The sequence below is a fragment of the Leopardus geoffroyi genome, chromosome A3, assembly GCF_018350155.1.
Source record: "Leopardus geoffroyi isolate Oge1 chromosome A3, O.geoffroyi_Oge1_pat1.0, whole genome shotgun sequence".
Lineage (NCBI taxonomy): Eukaryota > Metazoa > Chordata > Mammalia > Carnivora > Felidae > Leopardus > Leopardus geoffroyi.
In genome coordinates this window covers 138,451,665-138,476,606 of record NC_059336.1, presented here as the reverse complement: position 1 = coordinate 138,476,606, position 24,942 = coordinate 138,451,665, and the positions used below count along the sequence as shown (strand labels likewise).

Here is a 24,942-nt window from a genome sequence, read left to right as displayed (position 1 = left end):
CGCACATATGTATATATTCACACTCATATATATGTATGCATTTATACAAACACATATATACACACATATAGTAAAACCTTGGTTTGCAAGGATAATTCGTTCCAGAAACATGCTTGTAATCCAAAACACTTCTATATCAAAGTGAATTTCCCCATAAGAAATACTGGAAACTCAGATGATCCGTTCCACAACCCTAAAATATTTATATAAAAATGATGGTGACAATACGGTAAAATAATACAAACTTTTAAAAATACAAAATATAGGGGCGCCTGGGTGGCGCAGTCGGTTAAGCGTCCGACTTCAGCCAGGTCACGATCTCGCGGTCCGTGAGTTCGAGCCCCGCGTCAGGCTCTGGGCTGATGGCTCAGAGCCTGGAGCCTGTTTCCGATTCTGTGTCTCCCTCTCTCTCTGCCCCTCCCCCATTCATGCTCTGTCTCTCTCTGTCCCAAAAATAAATAAACGTTGAAAAAAAAAAATTTAAATAAAATACAAAATATAAAGAAAAATAATTAAAACAAATAACCTGCACTTACCTTTCAAAACCTCCGTGGCTGGTGGGAGGGAGACAAGAGAGGGGGAGGGTTAGTGTGTAGGATGACTTTCTCTGTCACTAACGGAATCACTGCTCTCTATCAGCTCAATGGAATCTTCTTCTCTTTGTGCAACTTTAACAAGGGACCTATTCAGTGACACTTGCTTTTGCCTCCTTTGAGGATTTTTCAGGAAAGTGACACTGCATTGACGATCACGCACAATCCCTCAGCGGGGGGGGGGGGGGGGGGGGGGGGGGAGAAAGACCACTGGCTCACTTGTGATCATGTGCCGTTCAGTGTCACGTACTACTCCTATCGCAAAATGTTGCTCGTTTATCAAGTTAAAATGTATTAGAAACGTTCACTCATCTTGCAGAACACTCACAGAACAAGTTACTCTCAATCTAAGGTTTTACCGTATATGTATATACGCACACAGACACGTATAAGCACACATGTGTATATATGCACACGTGTGTGCAATATATGTATATACACATGCACATACGTGTGTAGGCACGTGCATACATACATACACACATATACGTGTAACTACATATAAAACACCACATCTGATGATCGGTGAATAAAGAGAAAACACTTCAGATGATTATATTTGAAAAGTCGAAAGGGCAAAGGGGCCTAATAGTAAAAGGTTCCAGACGTCTTCCAAAGCAGAATTGGTAAGTCGTGTACGTAGACTGTAATATCTAGAACAAACACTACTGAAACTCACAGTACATTCACAAACACCGTACATAAATCAAAATGAAATTCTGCAAAACGTTCGAGTAGCCCGCAGAAGGCGAGGAGAGAGAAACAGGACCAGCGATAAGTGAGGAGAACAAACAAGATGCTGGGCTTGAGCTCTGAGCCACCAGAGATTTCAATGCACATGATCTAAGTAGGTCGGTGCAAAGGACAAAGATGGGCCAAGTGACAAAACAAAAACTACACACACATACAACCCAACTACACTGTTGGCAAAACAACCCAACCTCCAAAGCATCGTCCAGAGTGCCGTCCCTACAAGAGGCAGGGAGGGGCCCGCGTACGGCCGCTGCCTGCCCAGGACCAGGACTGACCCCCAAAAGGCACATCCCTCCCCCTGGGATGAGGATTTCACTCACTGACTCACAACTCCCTGCTCATCTAATAACGCCTGTGCGACTTACCACCAAGAGGGGAAATCCAGACGGAGACGCACACACAGGGTCAGGAAACACACAGCAACGTGGGTAAAGCATCAGTAGAGACACCTCGGGACGAATCTGTTCCTTGGACTGGACTGAGTAAGTGTGGCTGCACGCCCTCGTGCTGGCAGCTTGCACGGAGGTCAGGGAAGCTCCCTGGGACTCTCTGAACTGGAACATTCTGTCTTTAACACAGTCCCTCTGGGGACAGAAGCAGCCGGCTACCACCCTGTCTGAGTGACACGTGTCAACCCACACATCACCACACTGTGTCAGAGAGCAGAGGTGAGGAGTGATTGAGACATTAGGAGTATGTGCTCAGTGCAGAACTAGGGGCAGAAAACAGGGTTTCAGGGGGCAGTGAGGACCGACCACAGCAAACAGGTGTTTGCTATCTCTTCGCCCCTAGAATCTAAAAAAAACACAAATGGCTTCCAAAGAATAGGATATTTAAGATATTGTAAAAACCATTCCTTTTTAACTTGTTAGTACAGAAGTATCAGTAAGTCCTCAAAGCCTTTTTTTAAATATATTTAATGTTTTTATTTATTTTTGAGACAGAGATAGAGCATGAGCAGAGAAGGGGCAGAGAGAGAGCGAGACACAGAATCTGAAGCAGGCTCCGGGCTCTGAACCGTCAGCACAGAGCCCGACGCGGGGCTCAAACTCACAGGGTGTGAGATCGTGACCTGAGCTGAAGTCGGACGCTTAACTGATTGAGACACCCAGATGCCCCTGCCCTCAAAGCCTTTTAAAAGTCTTGATGACTCAAAAATAAAAGTGAATCTGAACTTTACAGTAAGTTTGTATGATCTTTAGGGCACACTTATACTTGGGTACAACATCTCTCATATTTCACACATATTTAAAGATTATTTTTGGGGCACCTGGGTGGCTCAGTTGGTTGAGCGGCCGACTTCGGCTCAGGTCATGATCTCGCGGTCTGTGGGTTCGAGCCCCGCGTCGGGCTCTGTGCTGACGGCTCAGAGCCTGGAGCCTGTTTCAGATTCTGTGTCTCCCTCTCTCTCTGACCCTCCCCCGTTCATGCTCTGTCTCTGTCTCAAAAATAAATAAACGTTAAAAAAAAATTTTTAAGATTATTTTTATGTATTAAACTTTGTTACACTACTAAATTTTCTATTCTTTCCTCCCAAAATATGTATTTTTTTTCAAATTAACAAATCAGTCTAAGTTTTCCACACCTTAGGAGAAATCATCGTTGGGGACAGCGGGGGGGAATGGTAGTTTTCTCTGGAAACTTTGATTCTGGTATATTATCTATGAGATTCCAGGCAAATGAATTCCTCTGAACCTGTATTTCCTCATCTATAAAATGGGTACATGAAGATGTCTACACTCAGAAGATTACCAGAAATATCACACTGAAATAGCGTGGCAAGTGCTGTGAAAACTGCAACCTAGCATGTGACTGTAACCAGGCTACCATCCGTGTGCAGGCAGAAGGGTTTCCAGCACCTCACATGCTGACGGCCAGGAACAAGCCAGGATTTCACTCCCGTTGGTCTTACGTTTTACACTCGCAAATTCATCTGATTTTCAAACGGCATATAGAGGATTAAAAAAAAAAACCACGGGGCGCCTGGGTGGCGCAGTCGGTTAAGCATCCGACTTCAGCCAAGTCACGATCTCGCGGTCTGTGAGTTCGAGCCCCGCGTCAGGCTCTGGCCTGATGGCTCAGAGCCTGGAGCCTGTTTCCGATTCTGTGTCTCCCTCTCTCTCTGCCCCTCCCCCATTCATGCTCTGTCTCTCTCTGTCCCAAAAATAAATAAACGTTGAAGAAAAAAAAAAAAAAAAAAACACTATTAATTCCTTATCTTTTAGCAACTCTTCCCTACACACAGTGTGTTTTTAGATGCATTATCTGGGCTTTGTAACTTGTGTAGATTTTTCCAGAAAGTGGATATGGGTTTGGAAATCTATATAGATCTTATCCTGCTATACCGTTCCATCCAAGACCAGCTCCCGTAAACAGTCAAGGGGTCTGATGTAAGTAAGATACTAAAAGCAAGATTCTTTATAGATTCTCCCTTCAAAATCAAATAGAAAATTCACTCAGAGACTGCAAATTCCCAAATTTTTCACGACGTTATCAACTTCATACGAAAGCAACTTCATAGTCCTGACGTAGGCCAGGGAGCAGAGGAACAAGGTACTGAATGTACAAACGACACACTTTCAAGCATCTGGGGATTCTGGAAAGGATTCGTTTTCACATTTAAAAAACATTTCAGGGGTGCCTGGGTGGCTCAGTCGGTTAGGTGTGTGACTTCGGCTCAGGTCATGATCTCACGGTCTGTGGGTTCAAGCCCCGCGTCGGGCTCTGTGCTGACAGTTCAGAGCCTGGAGCCTGCCTCAGACTCTCTGTCTCCCTCTCTCTCTGCCCGTCCCTGGCTTGCACTCTGTCTCTCTCTCAAAAATAAATGAACACTATAAAAAACTCCGTCGGGCCCTGGGCGGTCACTTCCTTCCTGCTCTGCCGGTTACTGGGTCACGCATGGTCCCCCTCTCCTACTGACGGGAGTCCCCCTGAAGGCCTCGTTCCTCTTCAGGTCCTCAATGACCACAACCTGGCCTACAACAGGAGGCCCTCAAAAGCTGCCGGTGGGACAACAGCATGAGTGGGGCTTGGGCAGGCTGAGGGGACACCCTGTCTCTCCCTTCTCCCTGCCCGAGGGACTCGGTGACGGCCGGCCCTGCCAGGGCGCTGAGGGAGATGGCCCCAGCACGTCGAGTTCCGCAGGCCGGACAGGGACTGAGGTCTCTTTCCTTCTGAGTTTTCCAGCACAGCTGCCTGCAAGGCCACTCGCCTCAACGCTCCAAGGACAGGCTCTCCAGTGGTAACACGTCAAGTGTCCAGGACAGATGGTGGAGAAGCCCCAGGGGCAGTGGGGCCTCCCGACCCCCTGCGGTCTCACGCCCTCCTTCCCCAGCCGCCGGGCCCCTGGTCTCACCAGAGCCTCGGGGCCTCTGAGGGCCTCATTTCTGACTGCGTACTAGACCCAACAAGGGCTGTACGGAACGTGCCGGTGGAGTGAGGAGGGCTCGTTCACACACATCTTCCTTTTCAGGTTTTCCAAGTAACTTGCGTGCTCTTCCCCACAATACGGCCACTCGAGATGACACCGCTTCCTTCTGGATGAGCCCCCCCCACCTCTGACTCTGAGTTACTCAACTCCCTGAGGGTAACAGTGGTGCCACCGGCAGGAAAACGTGGGGCTTGATGGTCAGGGGTGGAGGGGAGATTGACGTTTTGCTGCACAGCCTTCTCTGCAGTCAGAATCGTTAAGCAGGCACGTGACCACCTTCACAAAACCGTTTCCATGCAAAGCAAAACTGAACCAAAATCTAGGCATCAGGCCTCTGCAGAGCCCCTCCGGGTGGGAGCAGGGCAGCCCCCCACGGCGGGCACCGAGCCCAAGCGCCGGCTGCGGCTCCACAGGCCACGGCGTCCGGAGTCAGGCGTGCAGACCTGAGCACCGGCAGGCTGTCCCGGGAGAGCAGGAAACAGGCACCGTGACCGCCACGGCCACGTCCGAGGGACAGGTGGCAAGAGGTGCAAATTAAATGGTGCGGCTGTGAGAAGCACCAGCCCGGCCGGGAGACGCGGTCCCCAGCAGGGCCGCCACCGGCAGAGACAGGGGATGGCTGGGGACACCCAACACCTGCACTCTGGGAGCCCCGGGAGTTCTTTCTGGTGGCCCGGGCTGAAGAAAGCCCTTGAAGGGTACAGCTGCCGGCCCACCTGCCACTCTGACAGCCACAGACCACTGCCCGACCGGCCTCCCCCCCCAGGCACACGGCGCCTGAGCTTCTGTCCGGAGCGTGTCCTCCAACCAGGGCTACCACACTGGAAAGTATAGAAACAGTTTGCACGGGACATAATCACACTAAAAATCACCCCTACGTGTCTGGAATTCAAGTTTAACGGGGTGTCGCATGTTTTCTGTCGGCCCTCCTGGTGCCGTACGCGCCCCTCTCAGTTTCACCACGGATCGCCGCCCCACGGACGCAGGACCAGGAGTTGGCTGAGCCACGAGTGGAGTGACCGAGCTGGCGAGGCTCCACCCACAGGGGCAGTGCCGTGCAGGTGCAGGGAGGGGCTGGGCACGGAGGACGAGGTGGGCCCCCTGCGGGAGGACACCCCCGTGACAGGAGGACCCTCGCAGGAACTCGGGAGGTTGAAGGTGGAGAGGCCGGCCTGAAAAGCGGCCCGAGACTACAGAAGTCGGGGGGCTGAGGGGCCGGAATCCGGTGTGGAGGGATCCCCAGGACAGGGAGCCCACACACGGACGGGGAGCCCCGCACAGAAAGGCCGTCCGGGGAAGCTAGCAGAAGACATGGCACGCGGGGGCCTGCATGTCACGAGAGTCACGAGATCCCGTCCTCGTCGTCCCAGCCTGACAGGTACAGAAGGACGTCAGGGCTCGAGGCCACGGAGCTGATAACCTCCAGGGCCAGGACGAGAGCCGGTGCCTAGACTGGACTTTGTCACACAGCTCACAGCTTGGGATGCGTTTAGGACTCGAATCACAAGCTCTGGGATGAGAAAGGAAGGCCCAGCCGGGCCTAGGGGAAGGGAAAGGAGGGAAGCAGGGAGGGTGGAGGAGGGGGCAAGGCTAGGACACGCTGTGCCAGCACATGCGTCTGACCCGCACCCCGACTCTGGGGTCGCACTCGGCAGGGGCCACAGAGCCTCCCAGCCGCCCCCGACTCCCAGGCCCACGGAGTCCCAGCGACGGCTCGAGCCATCCCCATACTGAGCCGCTGGGGCCCAGGAGGGCTGCACCGACCACGGAGCAGAGCCGGGCCACCTGTGAGCAGGGGCAGGGCCAACGTGCCCGCCGTGCATCACCCAGCCCGCTGCTGTCAGCTCCTCGTTGTTCTGATTTCCCGAGGACCCCGTGCTGCCGTGATCGACGGTCTTCCTGACGGTCCACCTTCCTCTGCGGAAAACTGCCTCCCGGCCCTGGTGGGATGCTCGGCCCCAAACACGGGGTGCGACACTGACTCCCGCTGCGGTAACACCAGCTGCCACTCACCCGCCCGCCACGGGGTCCCAAGGCAAGCAAGTCGCCAGCTACACGGCAGATGTAAAGAATCATGATTTACCAACCCCAGGCCGCATCTTCTCCCCTTTATTCTCCATCTCGGGCGTACGCTTCTGGTTTTTTATTTTAAAGACCCTCCTCTGGCCCGTCTCCCTGAAATGATACAAGCTGCTGGGAAGGTTTTTCTCCTTTCATAGTACTTGCAGCTTTTTGTAAGACTGTCTTGGCGTGATCTTATGTCTGGTGAGTCACGGGACCACAGAATGACAAGAACGACACGCACAGGCACAGCAGCAGGGCTCTCCCTCGGGCCCGGGCATCCCCTCCGGATCCAGGGTCATCTTCTGAAAACACAGCCTGGTCTGAGACCCGCCCTGACTCTGGGGCCTGCACGTCTCGCTCCACCCTGCCCTTTGAGTGGCTGCTCCCCCCCAGCCCCCCTCCGGCTGAGGGAGGAGGACACCAGCCTTGGCCTGGGAAGTCCCGCTCTCTCCAGGTACAGAGCACAGGTGTGGTCACCGCCCCAGCCCAGCTGTCCAACTGCTGCTGGCACAGTGCCTGCACCTGGGCTGCCCTGGCCGCATGCCACCCACCACCACCTCGCGCCTGCGCAGCGTGTTTTTGTCCCGGAGCCCCGGGCACCTGCCCGGGGACCTCCAACAAAGCAGGCTGCATGGGACAGAGGAGCTAACCCTCCTGGGCACAGATTTCAGCCAGGCCTCCGCGTGCTACACCCAAGGCCACACCTCCTACCGAACTGTCCCCAGGCCGAATCCCCTGCCGGGTCCCTCCTGACCACACCTGTCCAATCCCACTCCAGTCTCAGTAGTGAGCAGGTGAAATGCCTCAGCCCAACAGGCGGCGGGCCTCCAAGGTCTGGCCTTTACTCAAACACACAAAAGCGAAGCTTGTGCCCTTTTCAAGGAACCGCGTCGTGAAATGACAGGAACGCAGTAAGGGCCGGACAGGTTACCCAACATTGGGTCTGAGAACCGAATCCAGATGAAACCCTCTCCCCAAACCTCCTGTGTAAGTAAATGGATCAGTCAAATAATCCACAGCTGTTACAGGCTGAGTTGGGTCCCGCAAAATTCACAGGGTGCAGCCCTAACCCCGGTGTCTGAGAACGTGATGTATTTGGAGACACGGCCTTGAAGTTAAGTGAGGTCATCTGGGTGGGCTCTAATCCAGCGGAAGAGAAGACAAAGACACAGACACACAGGGGACGACCACGTGAGGACACAGGGAGCAGGAGGCCGGTCTGTCCCCGTGACCCAAGGAGACTGAGATACGGCCAGACGCCTTCAGACAGGAATGATCTAGAGGTCGGTCTGGCCTCGCCACCCGTGGCCGCTAACCGCTCCCTCTCTGCCACAGGGAGAAGGTGAGAAGGAGGGCGGAGAGCAGACCACCAGCCTGTGGAAGAACAAAGCAGATCGCATATCTGGCGTGGCGGCAGGAATGTGGCACAGTATTTTGTACAGTCTTACTGGAAAAATGAATTCAAACTGAGCTTTGTCTAAGCACCCCCTCGCGGTTTGGAACCCGGAGGAAGGACATAAACGAAGCGTGCTGATAAATGACGGGGCATTAAGCTGCAAGGAGGTGTCCAGCGGGCTGCTCTGGGGATCGAGTCTTATTTAACATCTTCATTAGCGATCTGGAAGGAGCAGTAAACAGCACATTAATTAAATTTCCAGATGATGCTAAATTTGGAGGTGCTACAGAAAGTCAATGAGGGCAGAGATACGATGCAGATGGGACCCAAAGAGGTTAGTCAGGAGTGTAAGACACAGTTCAGCACAGGATCTCAAAAATAAAGAAGCTAATTAAAACACGCCCTGCATTCTGGAATCCTGCCTCATTTCTAGAAGATGACTGCGTGAGAACAATGAAGGCATCCCGTGCTGTCCGGACCCTCAGCATTCAAGCCCTCACTGTCCAGGACCAGACATCTAAGGGACTCAACCATGCTCAGAGGACCCTGACAGTCCGAATGTGCTGACCTGCTGTTTAAAAGTCATAAGCCAAAACAGATTCTGGTAACAGAGTCAGTCACCTGAATCCCCAAGAGTGCGTCCAAAGTCAGACTGCACTGATAAACCTGTCCGAGTGCGTGGCAGCCCCAATCTGGAAGGACAGGACATCCTGCTTACAGTCAGGGACCCTGTGCCGACAGGGATAATGCCAAAGAAGTGAGGATGCTGGGACCTACCCTAGCTACAAGATATCTGGGGCTATAAAATAGAACTATATTTCTGAAGAGACAAAGGGACCTGTGCTTGAGATCTTTGATCACACACATCACTCAAAAGTGGTGACCACGATATCTCTATCCTTCATGACAAAACCAAGAAGTAAACACTTTTATAACAGGGCATGTTTACACAACTCTTCCCCCAGAAACAACAACCTTAAAGCCTAATAACCTATAAGGCAGGTACTCTGGAACCAAGCTGCACAGATCCAAATCCTGGTTCCACTACTAACAGGTGCTGCTAGCCTGGCAAATCACATTAACAAATTCCTCACTGGGAATATGCGAACAACAACAGAAGAATAAACTGGATACTCCGCTGTCCACATGTTCACTGCAGCTTGACTTCCAACAGCCCAGACGTGGAAACAATCTGTGTCCACGGAAGGATGAACAATGGATGAACGAATAGAGACTGTGACGTGAGTGTGTGTGTGTGTGTGTGTGTGTGTGTATACCACAATGTGTATATGTACATTTATGTATATGTGTGTGTACCACAATGTGTTTATGTATATCTACGTATATGTGTGTGTTTATACCACAATGTGTACATGTACACCTACGTACGTGTGTATACCACAATATGTATACGTACATCTACGTATACATGTGTGTACCACAATGTGTATATGTGTATCTACGTATGTGTGTATACCACGATATGTATATCTACACATGTGTATATGCCATAATGTGAATATGTACATCTACATATATGTGTGTACGTGTGTACTTCAATGTGTATATGTACATCTACGTATGTGTGTGTATATCACAATGTGCATACGTACATCTACATGTATGTGTGTATATCACAATGTGTGTGTGTACATCTACATATATGTGTGTATACCACAATGTGTATATGTACATCTATGTATATGTGTGTGTACCACATGTGTTTATGTATATCTACGTATACGTGTGTTTATACCACAATGTGTACATGTACACCTACGTATGTGTGTATACCACAATATGTATACGTACATCTATGTATATGTGTGTGGACCACAATGTGTATATGTGTATCTACATATGTGTGTATACCACAATATGTATATGTATATCTACATGTGTGTATATGCCAAAATGTGAATATGTACATCTACGTATACGTGTGTGTATATACCACAATGTGCATATGTACATCTACGTATGTGTGTGTATACCACAATGTGCATACGTACATCTATATGTGTGTGTGTACACCACAATGTGTATATGTACATCTATGTATATATGTGTATATACAATATGTATATGTACATCTACGTATATGTATGTATACAATACACATATGTATATGTGTACGTATATGTGTATCTAAATACGTGTGTGTATACACAATATGTATATAGACCTCTATGTATGTGTGCATATACCAATGTGTACATGCACATCTATGTATATTTGTACGTACACCACAATGTGTATATGTACATCTACATATGTGTGTATACCACAATGTATATACGTATGTCTATGTACATGTGTGTGTATACCACAATGTGTATATGTACATCTACGTATGTGTGTGTATACCACAATGTGTATATCTACGTGTGTGTGTGTATGTGTGTATACACATATAGTAAAGCCTTGGTTTGCGAGCATAATTCATTCTGGAAACATGTTTGTAATCCAAAGCACTTGTATATCAAAGTGAATTTCCCAATAAAAAATAGTGGAAACTCAGATGATTCATTCCACAACCCTAAAATATTCATATAAAAATTATTACAATAGCTTAAGATTCCTCAAAATAATACAAAATACAAAGAAAAACAACCTGCACTTACCTGGAAAACCTGTGTGGCTGGTGCGAGGGAGACAAGAGAAGGGAGGGTTACTGTGAAGGACGACTTTCACCATCACTAACAGAATCACTGCTCTCTATTGGTTCAATGGAATCTTTTTCTGTGCAACTTTAACAATGAACCTATCCAATGACACTTGCCTTTGTCTCCTTCTGAGGATTTTGCAGAAAAGTGACATTGCATTGACGATCACCCCCAATCCCGCAGAGGGAGACAGAGACAGAGATAGGGAGAGAGAGAGAGAGAAAGAGAGAGAGAGAGAGAGAGAGAGAGAGAGAACCATTGGCTCAGTTGTGATCATGTGACATTCCACGTCACGTACCACTCGTATTGCAAGACACCTTTCGTTTATTGGATTAAAATGTATTAGAAATGTTTGCTCGTCTTGCAGAACGCTCACAGAACAAGTTACTCGCGATCCAAAGTGTCACTGAACATGTACACACACACCACATACAAGGAAATATGATTCCACCACGTGTGACAACGTGGATGGACCCTGAGAGCATTATACAGAAAGTGAAATGAGGCAGACGGAGAAGAGCAAACACCGTACGATCTCACTTACCGTGGAATCTTAAAAATAAAGAAACTAGCTCATGGGTGCGGAGAACAGACTGGTTGCTACAGGCAGGGAGAGGTGGGGCGCGGAGCCCGGTGAAGGCGGTCAAAAGGACCAACTCCAGTAATGAGTAAGTCAGTCCCGGGGGTGGGCGCACAGTGAGGGACTAGTTGACGACACTCTAGTGCGCACTCCCCAGCTGCTAAGAGAGTAGATCTTGGACGATCTCATCACAAGACACAAAACAAAGCGCGTGTGTCACTGCGTGTAGTGACGGTGCCGAGCAGACTTACCGTGGGGACCGTGGGGATCCCTGCACAATACGTGCACCCAAGCGCACTTTAATACAGTGTTACACGTCCATCATATCCAAAAAGAAAAGCAGGGAAAACATTTTAAAGTAAACTTAAAAACTAGATAATCTACATAATGCACTCAGCCCCGGCCTGGTACCTAAACACTAAATGGTCAACGTCCTCATCACCATCGTCCTCACCATCCTGTGCCCACATGTTTACATGGGGACGGTGAGGGTAAAAGCCAAGTAATGACCCCGCGGCCCACGTACCCCAACCACAAGGGGAGCCGGCCTGATGCAAGTCTCTGGGCGGGGCCTCCCGCTCCGCCCACGCTCTACGCGCACTCTCCGCACGTTCTCTGTACACACAGCACTCTGCACACACACACTCTGCACACACACAGCACATTCTCCACACACTCTGCACACACACACACGGCACTCACAGCACACACTCTCCACAAGCTACATGCACAGCACGTACTGCCCACAGTTAGCACACACACTCCAGGCACACAGCATGAACACTCTTCCCACACTCCACATACTCTCAACACATTCGGCACACGCACACCATATACCCTCAACACACACCGGGCACGCACAGCTCGCAGCACACATACCACACACACAGCACGCTCCATCTGCACAGCACGCACACAGCCGATACCCCCAGTACACGCGGCGCACAGGGAACGCACACGCGCGCGCACACACCAGGCGCACGCACTCAACTGCGAGCCCATCTGGGCTTCCGCCTCCAGCATGAAATCAGCAGCTGACACCTCGGTTAGCGCACAGCTATTCCAGCAAAGAGAGGTCCAGCGACTCTATTCTCGTCAGTCACAGAAGAACGGGAGCCCACAGAACGTTCAAGTGCTAAAATGGAACACAGAACTTCATTTCAAAACACGCTTTACTTGGTACGGCGTGAAGACGAAAGACGGGTGCTCGTCCGTATGACACCTGCGCGGACGCGGGCTCTCAACGAGCCCGCCGCGGGACGAAGCCGGCCGGTCCCCAGCCCCGAGGGGCTCCCTGGAGGGGCTCCCCAGGGGCGGTCTCTTGTGACCATCCCCAACTTCTTTCCTTTCTGCTTCTCCGCACCGGGACCACGAGAACACCTCTCACCTGTGCTCACCGCGCGCTTGGGAAGAAGCGCTCCACCCCGTCCACGCACAAGACAGAGTAAGCTCTCGCCGGAGACCGACAGCCCGTGTGCAGCCCGTGTGCAGCCCGTGTGCCGCGGAAATGACAGGATCTGGGGTGCAGGGCGCCTCCCGGCTCCTCTCCTCAGCTGGCGCACCGCCTGACGGCGATCTCGGTGATTCCGCCCCGGCCTCTCGTGTGCCCCGCTCCTCCAGGGTCTCAGCCGTCATCTCAAAATTATGGTCTCCCACGGAGAGGCCTTAAAAGAATTCTTCCCCAAGGAAAACCTACTTCCTCCCTGAGTTTATTTTCATAAAATAGCCATTTAAACTCAAAAACGCAATTTTCTAATTCGACGCAGAGATAAGATAACTGGTAAATGGCAGCTTTCAACAGAAGCCATGGCATCCTGGTCCACGGCTTCCAGAAAGCCCTCGGCTGGAGGCTCAGGAGAGCCCCAGGAATTGACCAGTGCAGCGTCCTCGTTCCAGACAACGGGGAAGGTGACACACCTGGAACCAGGCAGGCTGAGGACACCGCCCACCAGGCTCCCCCGTGAGGAACAGAAGGAACAGAAGCCAGCCTCAGTTTACTTCTCGGGGGTGAAAATCTCAACCAAGCCCACAGACATATGGGCCCTGTCTCGTAGAGTCCCCATCCACGCCCAAAGGACACCGGTTCCTGTTAAAAACAAAGTGTCCTCACAGGCAGTTATCCAGAGTGCCCAAACCGCGAGGGGTGTCCCAACACCCGACCCCAGAGTGGCCCACATCAGGGTGAGGCCCGGCCCACTCCTCATTCCCCTCCTGCTCTCCGCGGTGCCACGGCCTCGGGGCCTGCACAGAGCTCAGACTGTGCACACGTGGAAGGGATCCTGACTCGGTTTCGGAAGCACGCTAACCGAACAGGCCACGTCAGCACTGCCTCCGCGTCTGCCCCGTGGGCCACGGCTCTAGAGCCTGGTACCCGGACTCTCGTCTTTCCGTCCTCAACTTTCAGCGCCACGTCTCAAGCGCAACAGAAATTCAATCAATCATTCACGATAATTTTAAAATCCGGAGTGAGAACACATGTCCACAACTGGAAACCCCTCCTAAATGGATTTGTGACCTCGGGACAAACTAGGAGCATCTAAGCCCTTCTGGGCATCGAACTCCAACTTAACAGACAGGCTGTCTGCAACAGTGGGAGGTGCCACCCGGAGCCAGAATCCAGGGCCCAAAACAAGTGACACCCAGGAAGTGATCCGTGCCACAGCCTGTTACCGTAGGGGCTGCTGACGATGCAGGGACAGCGTGGCTACAATGATTTTCATTAGTTTAAACGCAGGCGCTCACAGTCCCCATACCCAATCTGTAAGTAGCAGACGTCACCAACATGCAGGAACAATGAATCCTACATAACCTCTGACTCTGGGAATTCAGACGCTAGCAGAGAAGCTAAATCACACCACGGCTCCTTTCTACTAAAACTCCCTAGCCACCGAAGACCCCAGATAATCTCTCAGAATGATACACTCTCATCCCGTCGCTGCAAGGATTCCACACGGGCATGCCGGGAAGCCTGGAATGGAAATTGTGGGGCCGGAGAAACGCCCCCCCGGTCAGTGGGGCCCAGGGCCCGATCCCCGAGCAGTCTCTGATTAGCCTCAAGGGGGAGAAAGGACCCCAGCAGCCCCTGCGTCTCAGGAAGCCCATCGCAGAGCCAACGCCCACGGGGTGCCTGGGCTCTTCCTGGGCCGTGTCACCTGAAGGGCCGTGCCCAACACCGTCCTCATGCCGAATTCAGGCCTTCGTGCCTCGGCGCACTGGCCCTCTGAACGTGACACTGAGCCAAGTCTCCCTGTGCTCAGGCTTCCCGAAATAGAAGGGGACCAGCCTTTGCTAGAAACACTTTTCTCCCTGCGAAGAGTGTGCTGACATTCACCCTTAGAGGCAGGACAGGTGTGGCAGGAAGGTCTGCGATCTGCAGGGGCAACGCCCAGGCACAGGGCACGGCGCCCACCCCCGGTCCACCAGGGTTGGTCAGGTGACCTCTATAAGTCTGTTTTCTCATCTGTGACATGGGGACAGGGACAGAAGGCGCCTCTCGTCTTGCGGGGGGTTAGAAACGATCCAGGAGAGAGCTCAGCGTGGTGCTCGGCACAGAGAACGTGCCAGGCATTAGCACACAGCAGGGATCAGTCTGCACACTCTCCCCAGATCCCGAGTCAAGGCCTGAACATGAAAGAAAACTAGACGAACAGCACCAGGGCCAGAGCAAGACAGAACAACGTTGACAAGTTCCGTAATGACACCATCACAGACACTGCAATTCTCAGGGCAGTCCAGGTACATCCTGTGAGTGCCAACAGCTCCGTGGAGTCGAGGAAGGAGCAACTCTCCCCGTTCTACGGATGAGGAAACAGAGGCTCAGAGACCGTAAACAGCCCCGCTGACGTGCTGACGGGGGGACCACACGCACGTGAGCTCATGAGTCACCGCTCTTGGAACCATTTCCAGCTTCTCCGCCTCCCGAAGGTGCAGCCAAGCCAAAGTGGAGACAGCATCTATTTCCAAGGGTTTACACTGACTCTTCGAGGAGGCTTCAGAGATTCTTCCAGAGGACACTGTCCTCAGCCGGACTGCTCCAGCCTCACAGCCATCCGCACCGTCGTGCTGGCCCCGCTGAGCCGTGGGCCCAGCTGGAGGGTGGGGTGGTGGGAGGAGGGAGCTTTCGTGAGGAGGCGTTTCCAAGGGTAAGCGGGAGCTCAGGATGTGTGGGAGGGAGGGAGAGCACAGGCAAGTGAAGCATGGGAAGGCAGAGGCTCGGGGGGGGACACTGGGGGGGCATGCCGAGATGCCCCCTCCAAAGGGCACTTGCACCTGGGTCCCCACTGCCCACTGACACAGGTCCCCCAGCACCTGGGGTCTGGCCCTGCTCCCTGCTGCATCCAGGGCCTTGAGGGCTGAGAGAGTCCCTCTGGCAGCCTGGGGTCGGGGGTCAGGGGTCAGGGATCAGGGAACTGAGCTCAGTACCGGCCCGGGTAAGAACACCCGACCACCTGGGGCACCTCAGTGAGATGCTGGCAGGGAGCCCGATTCTGCCACGTGCTTTTCGAGCAAGGTCTTCGTATCTGTGACGGTATCTAGAACACCGTCTGCAAAGTGCAGGGAAGCTTGTAAATCGGCTGAGGACGCAGCCAACCGGGACCCGGGGCGGGGGGTGGGGGGGTGGGGGAGAACCGGAGTGACAGGAGGACGCTGGTGCCCCCTGCTGCCCAAGGAGGGACCCTGGCGTGCACACACACGCCCCCCAGTGTAAGGGGACACACAAAAAGTACACACACTCACTGAGAAAACAAGGAAAGGAATGCAGCAAAGTCACTGTCTCTTTTTTTTTTTTTTTTTAGTTTTTTGTGTTTCTTTATTTTTGAGAGAGACAGACAGACAGAGCCTGAGTGGCAGAGGATCAGGGAGACAGGAATCCAAAGCAGGCTCCAGGCTCCGAGCTGTCAGCACAGAGCCCAGCTCGGGGCTCGGACCCACAAACCGTGAGATCGTGACCTGAGCCGAAGTCGGCTGAGCCCCCCAGGTGCCCCTGAAGTCAGTGTCTTAAACAAGCTGCGTGCTCAGCTTCTAGGCAGCGCAGGCGCTCCTTCTCAAGGAACCCTTGAGCACGTGAGTGAGAGCGGGACTCTGAGGCAGGAGTCAGGACGCGCACGGGGCTCGTGCTCTCACGGAAGCATGTTGTCAAGTGCAGCCAGGAGGGGAAAGAGGTCAAGGGAGGACCCACAGCGCCAAAGGCAGAGCGCCGCGAGGAAGATACATCCCGAGTGTTGTCCCCGTGTGACCAGGACGCTCCAGGCCACGGCAACACCGCCCCTCCGGGGTGAGCGTCGGGGGGAGGACTGAAGGCGGTCCTCGTCTGCAGTGTGGCCCGCTGTCCCCCGAGGGGGCCCCACACCTACCGTCCGGGCTCTGCAGTACAACCTCCCTCCTCCCACGTGCCCTGGCCGTGCACACGTGGAAAGCTGTCCCCCATGCTGACACATCCTCCCTGTGAAACTATCAGCAACGGAAGCTGGCGTTTTGCTCCCAGAAAAACAGAGAAAGACCCAGAAGAGCTCACTGTCATGCAAGTGTGCCCCCACCACCCACACCCCGAGGACACGGCTCCCCAACTGTCCCGGGTGAGGGCCACCATCACATCGGCGGCAACCACAGCTCCCTAGGGACAGTCCGTGACAGTCCACGCCCCTCGCTTGCTCCTACGGAAGCCAGCACGGGCGGGTGTGGCGTCCGGAAGCAGACAAGCAGGAGTATTTACATCACGTTAGCCTACAGCCAGTCCACGGTCATTTGCTTGCACAGCGTGAAGAGAGTGTAACTCTAGAGGCTTCTGCCTGCAGGTGGTGGCTACTCGGGCTGTACGGCACCGCTCCTGGGAAGCACGAGACAAGGTACGCAGAGAAGGTCCTAGTCTGCATGTTTTCAAATGAGCTGCGAGTCAATCCAATTCCGCACTTTCACTGACAAGGCCATTGTGATGTCCCAATGTGTGTGAGTGTGTGTGTGTGTGTGTGTGTGTGTGTGTGTGTGTGTGTGTGTGCGCGTGTGTGTGTGCACGCACACAGGAGTTCTACCACAGTGCAGACTTCCACCAATTCGAGAGGCAGTTCGCACGCCGCACCACGTGCATGTAATTTAGGCACAGTTGTTCACGACAAACGCGATGCCCAGATGCTGCAGGAGAGGACACCGGGCCACGTGGGTTCCGTTTCCTGACGCCGCACACGAGCCCACTTTTGCCTGGTCCCTTCCTCCTCCGCCCAGTAAGATCCGCGGGGAAGAGTTTCGGGACACGAGTGAAAGGGACGCAGACAACAGCTTTAAACCGGGACAATTCTCTGCTAGAAACAGGTCCCCCCGGCTCTGGGACCCGCGCCACCTCTGCCCGTCGGCCCTCCCTCCCGCTCTCTGCCCTCAGCGGCCCCTCCACTGGCGGCAAGACTCAGGGCCTGGGGACACGGCTCGGAGGCCCGCGGTCTCTCGATTGAAAGACGCTCCCGCTGCCCGGAATGTTGCGGAGACCGATGGGAACAGAAAGAGGAACGAAGCAGGGCGCGGACATGCGCGTGAGGGGCAGCGAAGGGCAGGTGGGTCTCTGCGGTGTTGACACCCACGAGCCGGAAGACGACCACGACCGGGACACGTGGTGACACCTGCACAGAGCCCCCGACCAGCCCAGACGCTAAGGGGGGGGGGGGCAGCACGATACGAGACCGGCATCGCTGGAGGTCAAAGGGCACGGTGTGGTTGCAGCCTTTAACCCAAGTCTGGGTCACCCCGGGCCTGAGCCACGCGTGACGCGCGGCGGTGCGGAAGCCTCACGACCGGTGGGGAGCTCAGAGCGGAGCCCGGCCCACGCGTGTCCACGTGCAAGCACGCGCACGGGCACTCGCTCTGCAGCCTGCGCCGGGCACGAAGCCCGCAGGGCGAGCATCCACCCTGACTGAGCCGTTCCGGAGGCGTCGGACGGGAGCCGTCTGGGCCTCATGCCAGGCGCGGGACGTGCGCGGACGAGCGGTGCGGATCAGGTGGGAGCCACGAAGGGCTTCGGAGCTCGAGGGGCTGGGGCCGCGCGGGGAGGAGGGGAGGGAGAGCCGGAGAGCGTTCGCGGCATTTCTCGATGGCAATGAGCGTGCCCCGCAGGACCGAAACCTCGGAGACCTGCCTGTGGCAGGAGACAGCTGAGCTCCCAGGACTGGGCCACGAACGCCACGAGAAACGGGTCTTTCTTCCCAGAGAGGCTGACGGATGAGACAAGCACGGCACGGAGGGGCTGGCCGCCAGCACGGAGCCGCGGCAGAGCAGGCCGGGCTTCCCGAGGCCCCGACCGCAAAGCGCCCCGCCCCCGCCCACGGACAGCCAGGGCGAGGCCACCACCAACCTGGGGCTTAACCCGACAGCTGCTCACAGCCCGGCTGACGGCCAGCTCCCGTCTACACCCGGGACCCGGGACCCAGTTCTGCCAGGAAGTGGACCCGACACCCGGGGCGCAGGCCTGAGGCCCCGACAGAGAACCAGCGAGGCCGAGCCGCCTCGCGACCATGGGGACGGTGCAGGGGACGACATGCCGTGTCCGTGGCACCTTCCTGTGCAGCACACAAAACCACAGGGGCCCGGGGACATAAGTGCAGGCTGCCAGAATCCTGGGGAGGAGGACAGACTGCCCTGCACAGCCTGCTAGAGGACACAGGCACACACGAGACGCTGCCAGCAGAGGCCCAGACGGGGAACGTTCTGGAAAGAGGACGGAGGGGCCTCGTCACGAGGCAGCAGAAACCCAGTGCCGCCGCGGCAGACACGGAAGCGGCATGGCGGGCTGTGCGTGCCAGAGCCCCGGGAGCGCACGGCAGCCCGGCCTGTGTCTTGCTGCTGACTCTGGAAGGGGAGAGAAGGAACCGAGGGAGGGCGGCCACAGTAGCACAAAGGAAGCCCGATCGGTGGCCGTGAGCACTCGGCCCCTCCAGGAGGAGCGGTGGCTAACCTCACGAGTCTCGCTGTCAGGAAAGCGCAGCAAAGGGCTCGGGTGGGTCGCCCCACGCTCGCCACGTCCAGAGGACAACAGGCCAGAGCACGGGGACAGGAGGGGTCCGTTCAGGAGGCTGGAGGGCGCAAGGACAGGGTGCGGGCTCCTGCCACCCCTGCGGGTCCCTGGCAGAGAAGGGACCGTCTCAGGGCGGCCTGTGCACACGGCTTGATGGGCTGGCGCTGGTCCCCGGCCCACGCGCCCGCGGCTCTACCAAGCCGCGAGGACAGCCGGGGCGCAGGCCCAAGAGCCTGTGGGGCAGAGACGGACGGGGCACCGGGCTGAACCCACCCCGGACCCTCCAGTGGCGTCTGCCTTTAGGAACAGCGGTGGCCAGCGGCTGCTTTGAGCCCCCACCCTCCCGTGTGGACAAAACGTCAACAGCTGTTACCCCACACCTGTCCCAGTGCCCTGGGACGGGCAGATGACGTCACAGCTCCACAGGCCACAGATGGAGGGGAACGTGGCTCAGGCGCTGACCCGACAGCAGATTACACCCAGAAGCCACACGCACGCCCAGAGCTGACCCTGCACTGGTGCCCGTGCCCCGGGCAGGGGCCGTCGTGGCCGAGGGTCTGAGGTGACAACCGTGCTCTGCCCAGGAGAGGGTCGTGGCCCCTGGGGCGGCAGGCACTGCTCACATACGCCAGGGGTGCGTGACGGCCACCACAGTGGGACACGTTTTTGCAGCCGGCTGCCCACGAGCGCAGGCAAGATCAACGCCCTGCTTCGAAGGGACAGCGTAAGGTGCAGGTGCCAGGACAGCACTCCCGCAACCCTGCTGCGTCTGACAGCAGGGGCAACGGGGCTCGGGCGGTAAAATCAAGGTCAGCTGAGCTTAAGTTAATCAGAAGGGGAACTGGTCCCCTTTTGAAAGTTGGTTTGAAAGTCACTTTTCTTGAAGAGGACCACCTCTGTTTTCACTCGCAGAAACTTCTAGCGATCTCCAACCAAGGCAGGGTGCTCCGTGAGGGCGGGTGGAGGCAGAGGCACAATACCGGGTGGCAGGGGGACAACGGACCTGCAGCTATGTGCAGGGACAGCGGGCCTTACATGGAACAGCACCGGGCCGTCACAGAGAACGCACTCTGACCGTGAACACCAAATGCGCTGGGGCATGGGGGCGTGGACGTAAGTACATCCCAAATGCGCTCCGGGAGGACTCCGGCTATGACAGCCGGCTGACACGATGACTTTGGCCTGAGATACGGGAACAAGAAGGGGGCCCCAGCCCAACACTGAGGACGGGGGAGGAGGCAAGGTCGGAGTGGGCTCTGGGCGGCTGCTCTCGGCGGAACGAGGCAAGTCCAAGCTAAGAGTAAGAGATAAAGAACGCAAGGGGCTCAGGGGGAAAAGACCTTTCAGAAAGCAACTTTTTTGCCGCGAAGAAAAGAAGTGTTAAACACAGGTGCAAGTGAAGTCACACAGAAAGACCCCTACGGAGAACCCGTGGGAACAGACAATCTAAGCAGAGGTTTCTGGAAGCGGGGCGTCCCGGGAGCCTGGCTGGTGACGGAAGAAGTCAGCCCCACACACTAACATCCGCGGCTGGGGAAGGAAGGAAGAAGGAGACAGAGTGTGGGGCACGAGACCGTGGGGCGCTCACGAGTACCCAGCACGCTGCGTGAGCGAGGGAAGCGGTCTAGAGCATACACAGCATGGAGCACCCCTTATTCTGGCTTACAGAGAAACACGGAACGTGAGCTTCTTCCCCAAAGCCGGAATCTGAACACCACTTACTGACAGTGACAGAACGGACAATGGAGACGACGCGTGGCCGGCTGGGCGTCACAGACGTCTGGATGGACACAGACGTCGAAGGTCCCAGAGACGGGAGCGGCAAACAGCAGACCGGGCGGAAGCTGGTCGAGGAGCATGGACACCCAACACGCGTGTGTGCTGTGCGTAGGGAAGGCGTCACTGAAGACGACCGTCCTGCCCTCTCCTCACCCTTTAACGGGCATCGCACGCGGGCAACGAGGCACAAACCAGCTGCCCTTTGTGAGCAGCACAGTTAACTAACTTAGGAGCACACCGACCTCCGCCCCTCGAGGACCCCCCCCCGCACGTCCCTGCCCAGCCCCGAGGGGTCAGAGTGCCGGGACGAGCCGGGATTCTGGGTCCTATTAACCGCGGCAAGCATCCACCTGCAGAAACACAACTTCTCTGTGAGCGCAGCACCCTGACCGATCATCACATCTTGTAAACCGCGCACTGATCCCCGAGCGACGTGAGGCCCAGCTCGCGGATGCGTGGAGCTGCCTGAGAATACTCACGTTTATTGTAGCAGGTGGCCAGCACACCTTTGTCCGCAGGACTGGCACTGATGTGCCAGATCTCACCCACTTGATGGAGGAGGACGTTCTTATTGATAATGTTATTTTCGTCATCAAAATCGATGATGTGGATCTGCAAGTATAATAAAGGAGCACATCAGCACCTCCCCTGTCCCTTGACCGAACACAGCGGTTCCAACTAATCAAATGCAGCTTTACCCCTGCAGCTGTTCTTACCACACTGGGAGCACACACTTCTGGGAGCACTGCTGACTGTGCTTGTTCGAAAGACAAGTCTGAAACGCCTGCAGAGGATTTTTAAGATTGCAAGCTACGTAACACTGCCCCATCACTTCCAGTCCTAAAGAAACAAGACACCTAAAGCCCTGTCCCCAAGTGGCTCAGCTGGCCAGCATCAGGCCCAGAGCTGTCAGGGGTTCCGCAAATGAGCCTCGAACCCTGCACGCGGCTTAGTGGAGGGGACGGGGCACAGGGAGCCACTGCCTGGGCGGAGCTGAGACGCCCACACCGTGCTCACGCCCAAGGGGGCAGCCACGGGGGGGGGGGGAAGGGCGAGATGGCGTGACACGTTAGCACACCTTACACGTCCCACAAAGGAGTCCAACAGCCGTAACAATCACACGAAATATACACATGAGAGTATTACATTTTAGCCACGAAAAGTTAAGTCTGCTACCTCCGTGCTTTTCTGGATAAATTTTAGAGGAATAAAAGGATTTTCACATTCACACTTTTATCAGTACCCATGTCAATGAGAAAAATAAAACATTTGTTTGAAAAATAAATTTACATGAAGAAGATATTCATGGGTCTTCATGAAGATTTGCGTCCAGGCGCGCTCACTGTGGCATCGTCACGATGAAAAATTGTAAGTCGCCTGATGTCTGGCGAAAGGGAATTGTTCACATAAATTGTAGTATCTGACTGTAACGTAATACCGTGGAGCCATTCAGCATGCTACAAAGGACTATTTAGTGCCACGGAAAAGGGTCCGTGACATACGGTTAAGGGGAAAGAACGAACCAAGAACCGTGTGCGTGCTACGTGCCGTTTTTGTTTAAACAGCAAGCACGCCCAAACCAGCAAAGAACCAGGAGGAGAGCAGCTACCCCTGGGTGGGGGATAATGGCAGGTGTTCCCTTCCTTCTTTGCAGTTTGTTTGTGTGTTTAACTTGTTTTGTGTGTGATGAATATGTGTTACTTTGCAATCAGAACAAACATTAAACGCTGTTTTAAGAAATGTTTCCATGACATCCAGAAGCCTCCACACTCTGTACTTGTTCCAGAGAGCCTCGCTCTGTCCGTCGTGGCTTCCAGTCGCCCTGAGGGACAGCTCCGGACTCAGAATTCAAATCCCACCACCGACACCACAAGCCAGTGGGACCCCGTGCCTCAGTTTCTCACATGCACACAGAGGACAGAGGATCGTGGGAAACCAAAGCCATGCCCAGCCTGGCACAGTGAAGCCAGTGCCTGCTCGACCTGCCCCCCTCTTCCGGGGGAAGAGCTTAAAAATCAGTCCTGCTTTTTTTTATGTTTAAAACTACTTTCAGTAAGTTTCTCCTGCACTCAGCACAGTGCAGTTTTCATGGTGGGCTCAAAATTTACAGATTATATGTGTGTTACATGTGGGGCCACTATGATGTGTCACTTTTTTTTTTTTTAATGTTTATTTTTGAGAGACAGGGAGACAGAGCATAAGCAGGGGAGGGGCAGGGAGAGAGGGAGACACAGAATCTGAAGCAGGCTCCAGGCTCCCAGCCGTCAGCACAGAGTCGAATGCGGGGCTCGAATCCACAAACCGCGAGATCAGGACCTGAGCCAAGGTCAGACGCTTAACTGACTGAGCCACCCGGGCACCCCAATGTGCCACTTTTTTTAAAAGCGAAGGTTTATTGTACTTTCTCCTTTCCACATGTGAGGGAATTTTACCTATAAACATCTTCTCCCTCTGTGGATATGTTACACATTTAAAAAGCTATTGAGGGGCGCCTGGGTGGCGCAGTCGGTTAAGCGTCCGACTTCAGCCAGGTCACGATCTCGCGGTTCGTGAGTGAGTTCGAGCCCCGCATCAGGCTCTGGGCTGATGGCTCAGAGCCTGGAGCCTGTTTCCGATTCTGTGTCTCCCTCTCTCTCTGCCCCTCCCCCGTTCATGCTCTGTCTCTCTCTGTCCCAAAAATAAATAAACGTTGAAAAAAAAAAAAAAAAAGCTATTGATACTTATTAATTAAGTCATTACTGAGAAAAATCTCGGGCAGCACTTAGTAAAGTTGAACACGTATGTGGCCCACGACCCGGTAGCCTACGGCTCGGTCTGCGCCCCACAGACACCCAGACAAAAGACACCCACCAGAGTGCCCACCGGGGCCTCACTCACGAGAGCCAACAACGGGACACAGCCCAGATGTCCGTGCCCAGAAGGGGGCACGGAAATGGTGGCGTATTCACAAAACGGGCTGTGGGCACTGGAGAAGATGTCGGTGGCGGTCCCGTGGGTACAGGGTGGGGGGGGGGGGGGGTGTGCCCAAGTGGCAAGAGGCATCCAGCTGTAATGCTACACCTTACAGACGAGTCCTCCAAAGTGAGTAGAGGCACAAAATTCTAAAGGGAGAAAAGTTCATTAGTGTATCCAATGACTTACTTTTTTCAAGTTTATGTATTGGTTTGAGGGAGAGAAAGCTCCAGTGGGGGAGGGGCAGAGAGACAGGGAGGGAGACACAGAATCCGAGGCAGGCTCCAGGCTCTGAACTGTAAGCACAGAGCCCCATTTGGGGCTCGAACTCACAAACTCATAGATCATGACCTCAGCTGAAGTCGAGTGCTTAACCGACTGAGCCCCCCAGTCGCCCCTGTATCTGATGACTTAAAAATTTTGAGGTAAGAATTCCGTGATGCCAACTGAGTGGTGACGACCCATACCGGCAAGGCTATGGGAAAATCAATACATGTCGTACATCTGAAGAATTCTTTCAAAAGATGTATTACAAAATGTTAATAGGAACTATACAAATGTTGAAATTGAAATAATTTGATTTCTTGAACTCTATCTCAAAGAATAAATGAACAACAAAAATTATGGAGCATCATGTAGCTTTAACATGATAAATGGGGTGCCTGGGGGGCCCAGTCCGTTGAGCGTCCGACTTCGGCTCCGGTCATGATCTCACAGCTCATGAATTCGAGCC

At 54.3% G+C, this 24,942-nt stretch overlaps 1 protein-coding gene and 1 long non-coding RNA gene across 4 annotated transcripts in view; both read right to left on the bottom strand.

Moving 5' to 3' along the window:
* EIPR1 (EARP complex and GARP complex interacting protein 1) overlaps window positions 1-24,942 on the bottom strand; it is a 123,921-nt gene that overhangs the window by 76,411 nt on the left and 22,568 nt on the right. For 2 of the 3 annotated variants that reach the window (XM_045447863.1, XM_045447864.1), the window contains one exon: window positions 21,737-21,869. The exons of the other annotated variant lie outside the window; for it this stretch is intronic. In XM_045447863.1, the coding sequence (XP_045303819.1) occupies window positions 21,737-21,869 (133 nt within the window). The remainder of the gene's footprint in view (window positions 1-21,736; window positions 21,870-24,942) is intronic. 3 annotated transcript variants of the gene reach the window in all.
* LOC123581679 lies at window positions 4,127-19,636 on the bottom strand. The gene is made up of 3 exons (XR_006703926.1): window positions 17,300-19,636; window positions 16,254-16,258; window positions 4,127-4,541 (listed from the first exon to the last, which is right to left on the bottom strand). It is a non-coding gene; the product is annotated as an uncharacterized LOC123581679 (long non-coding RNA).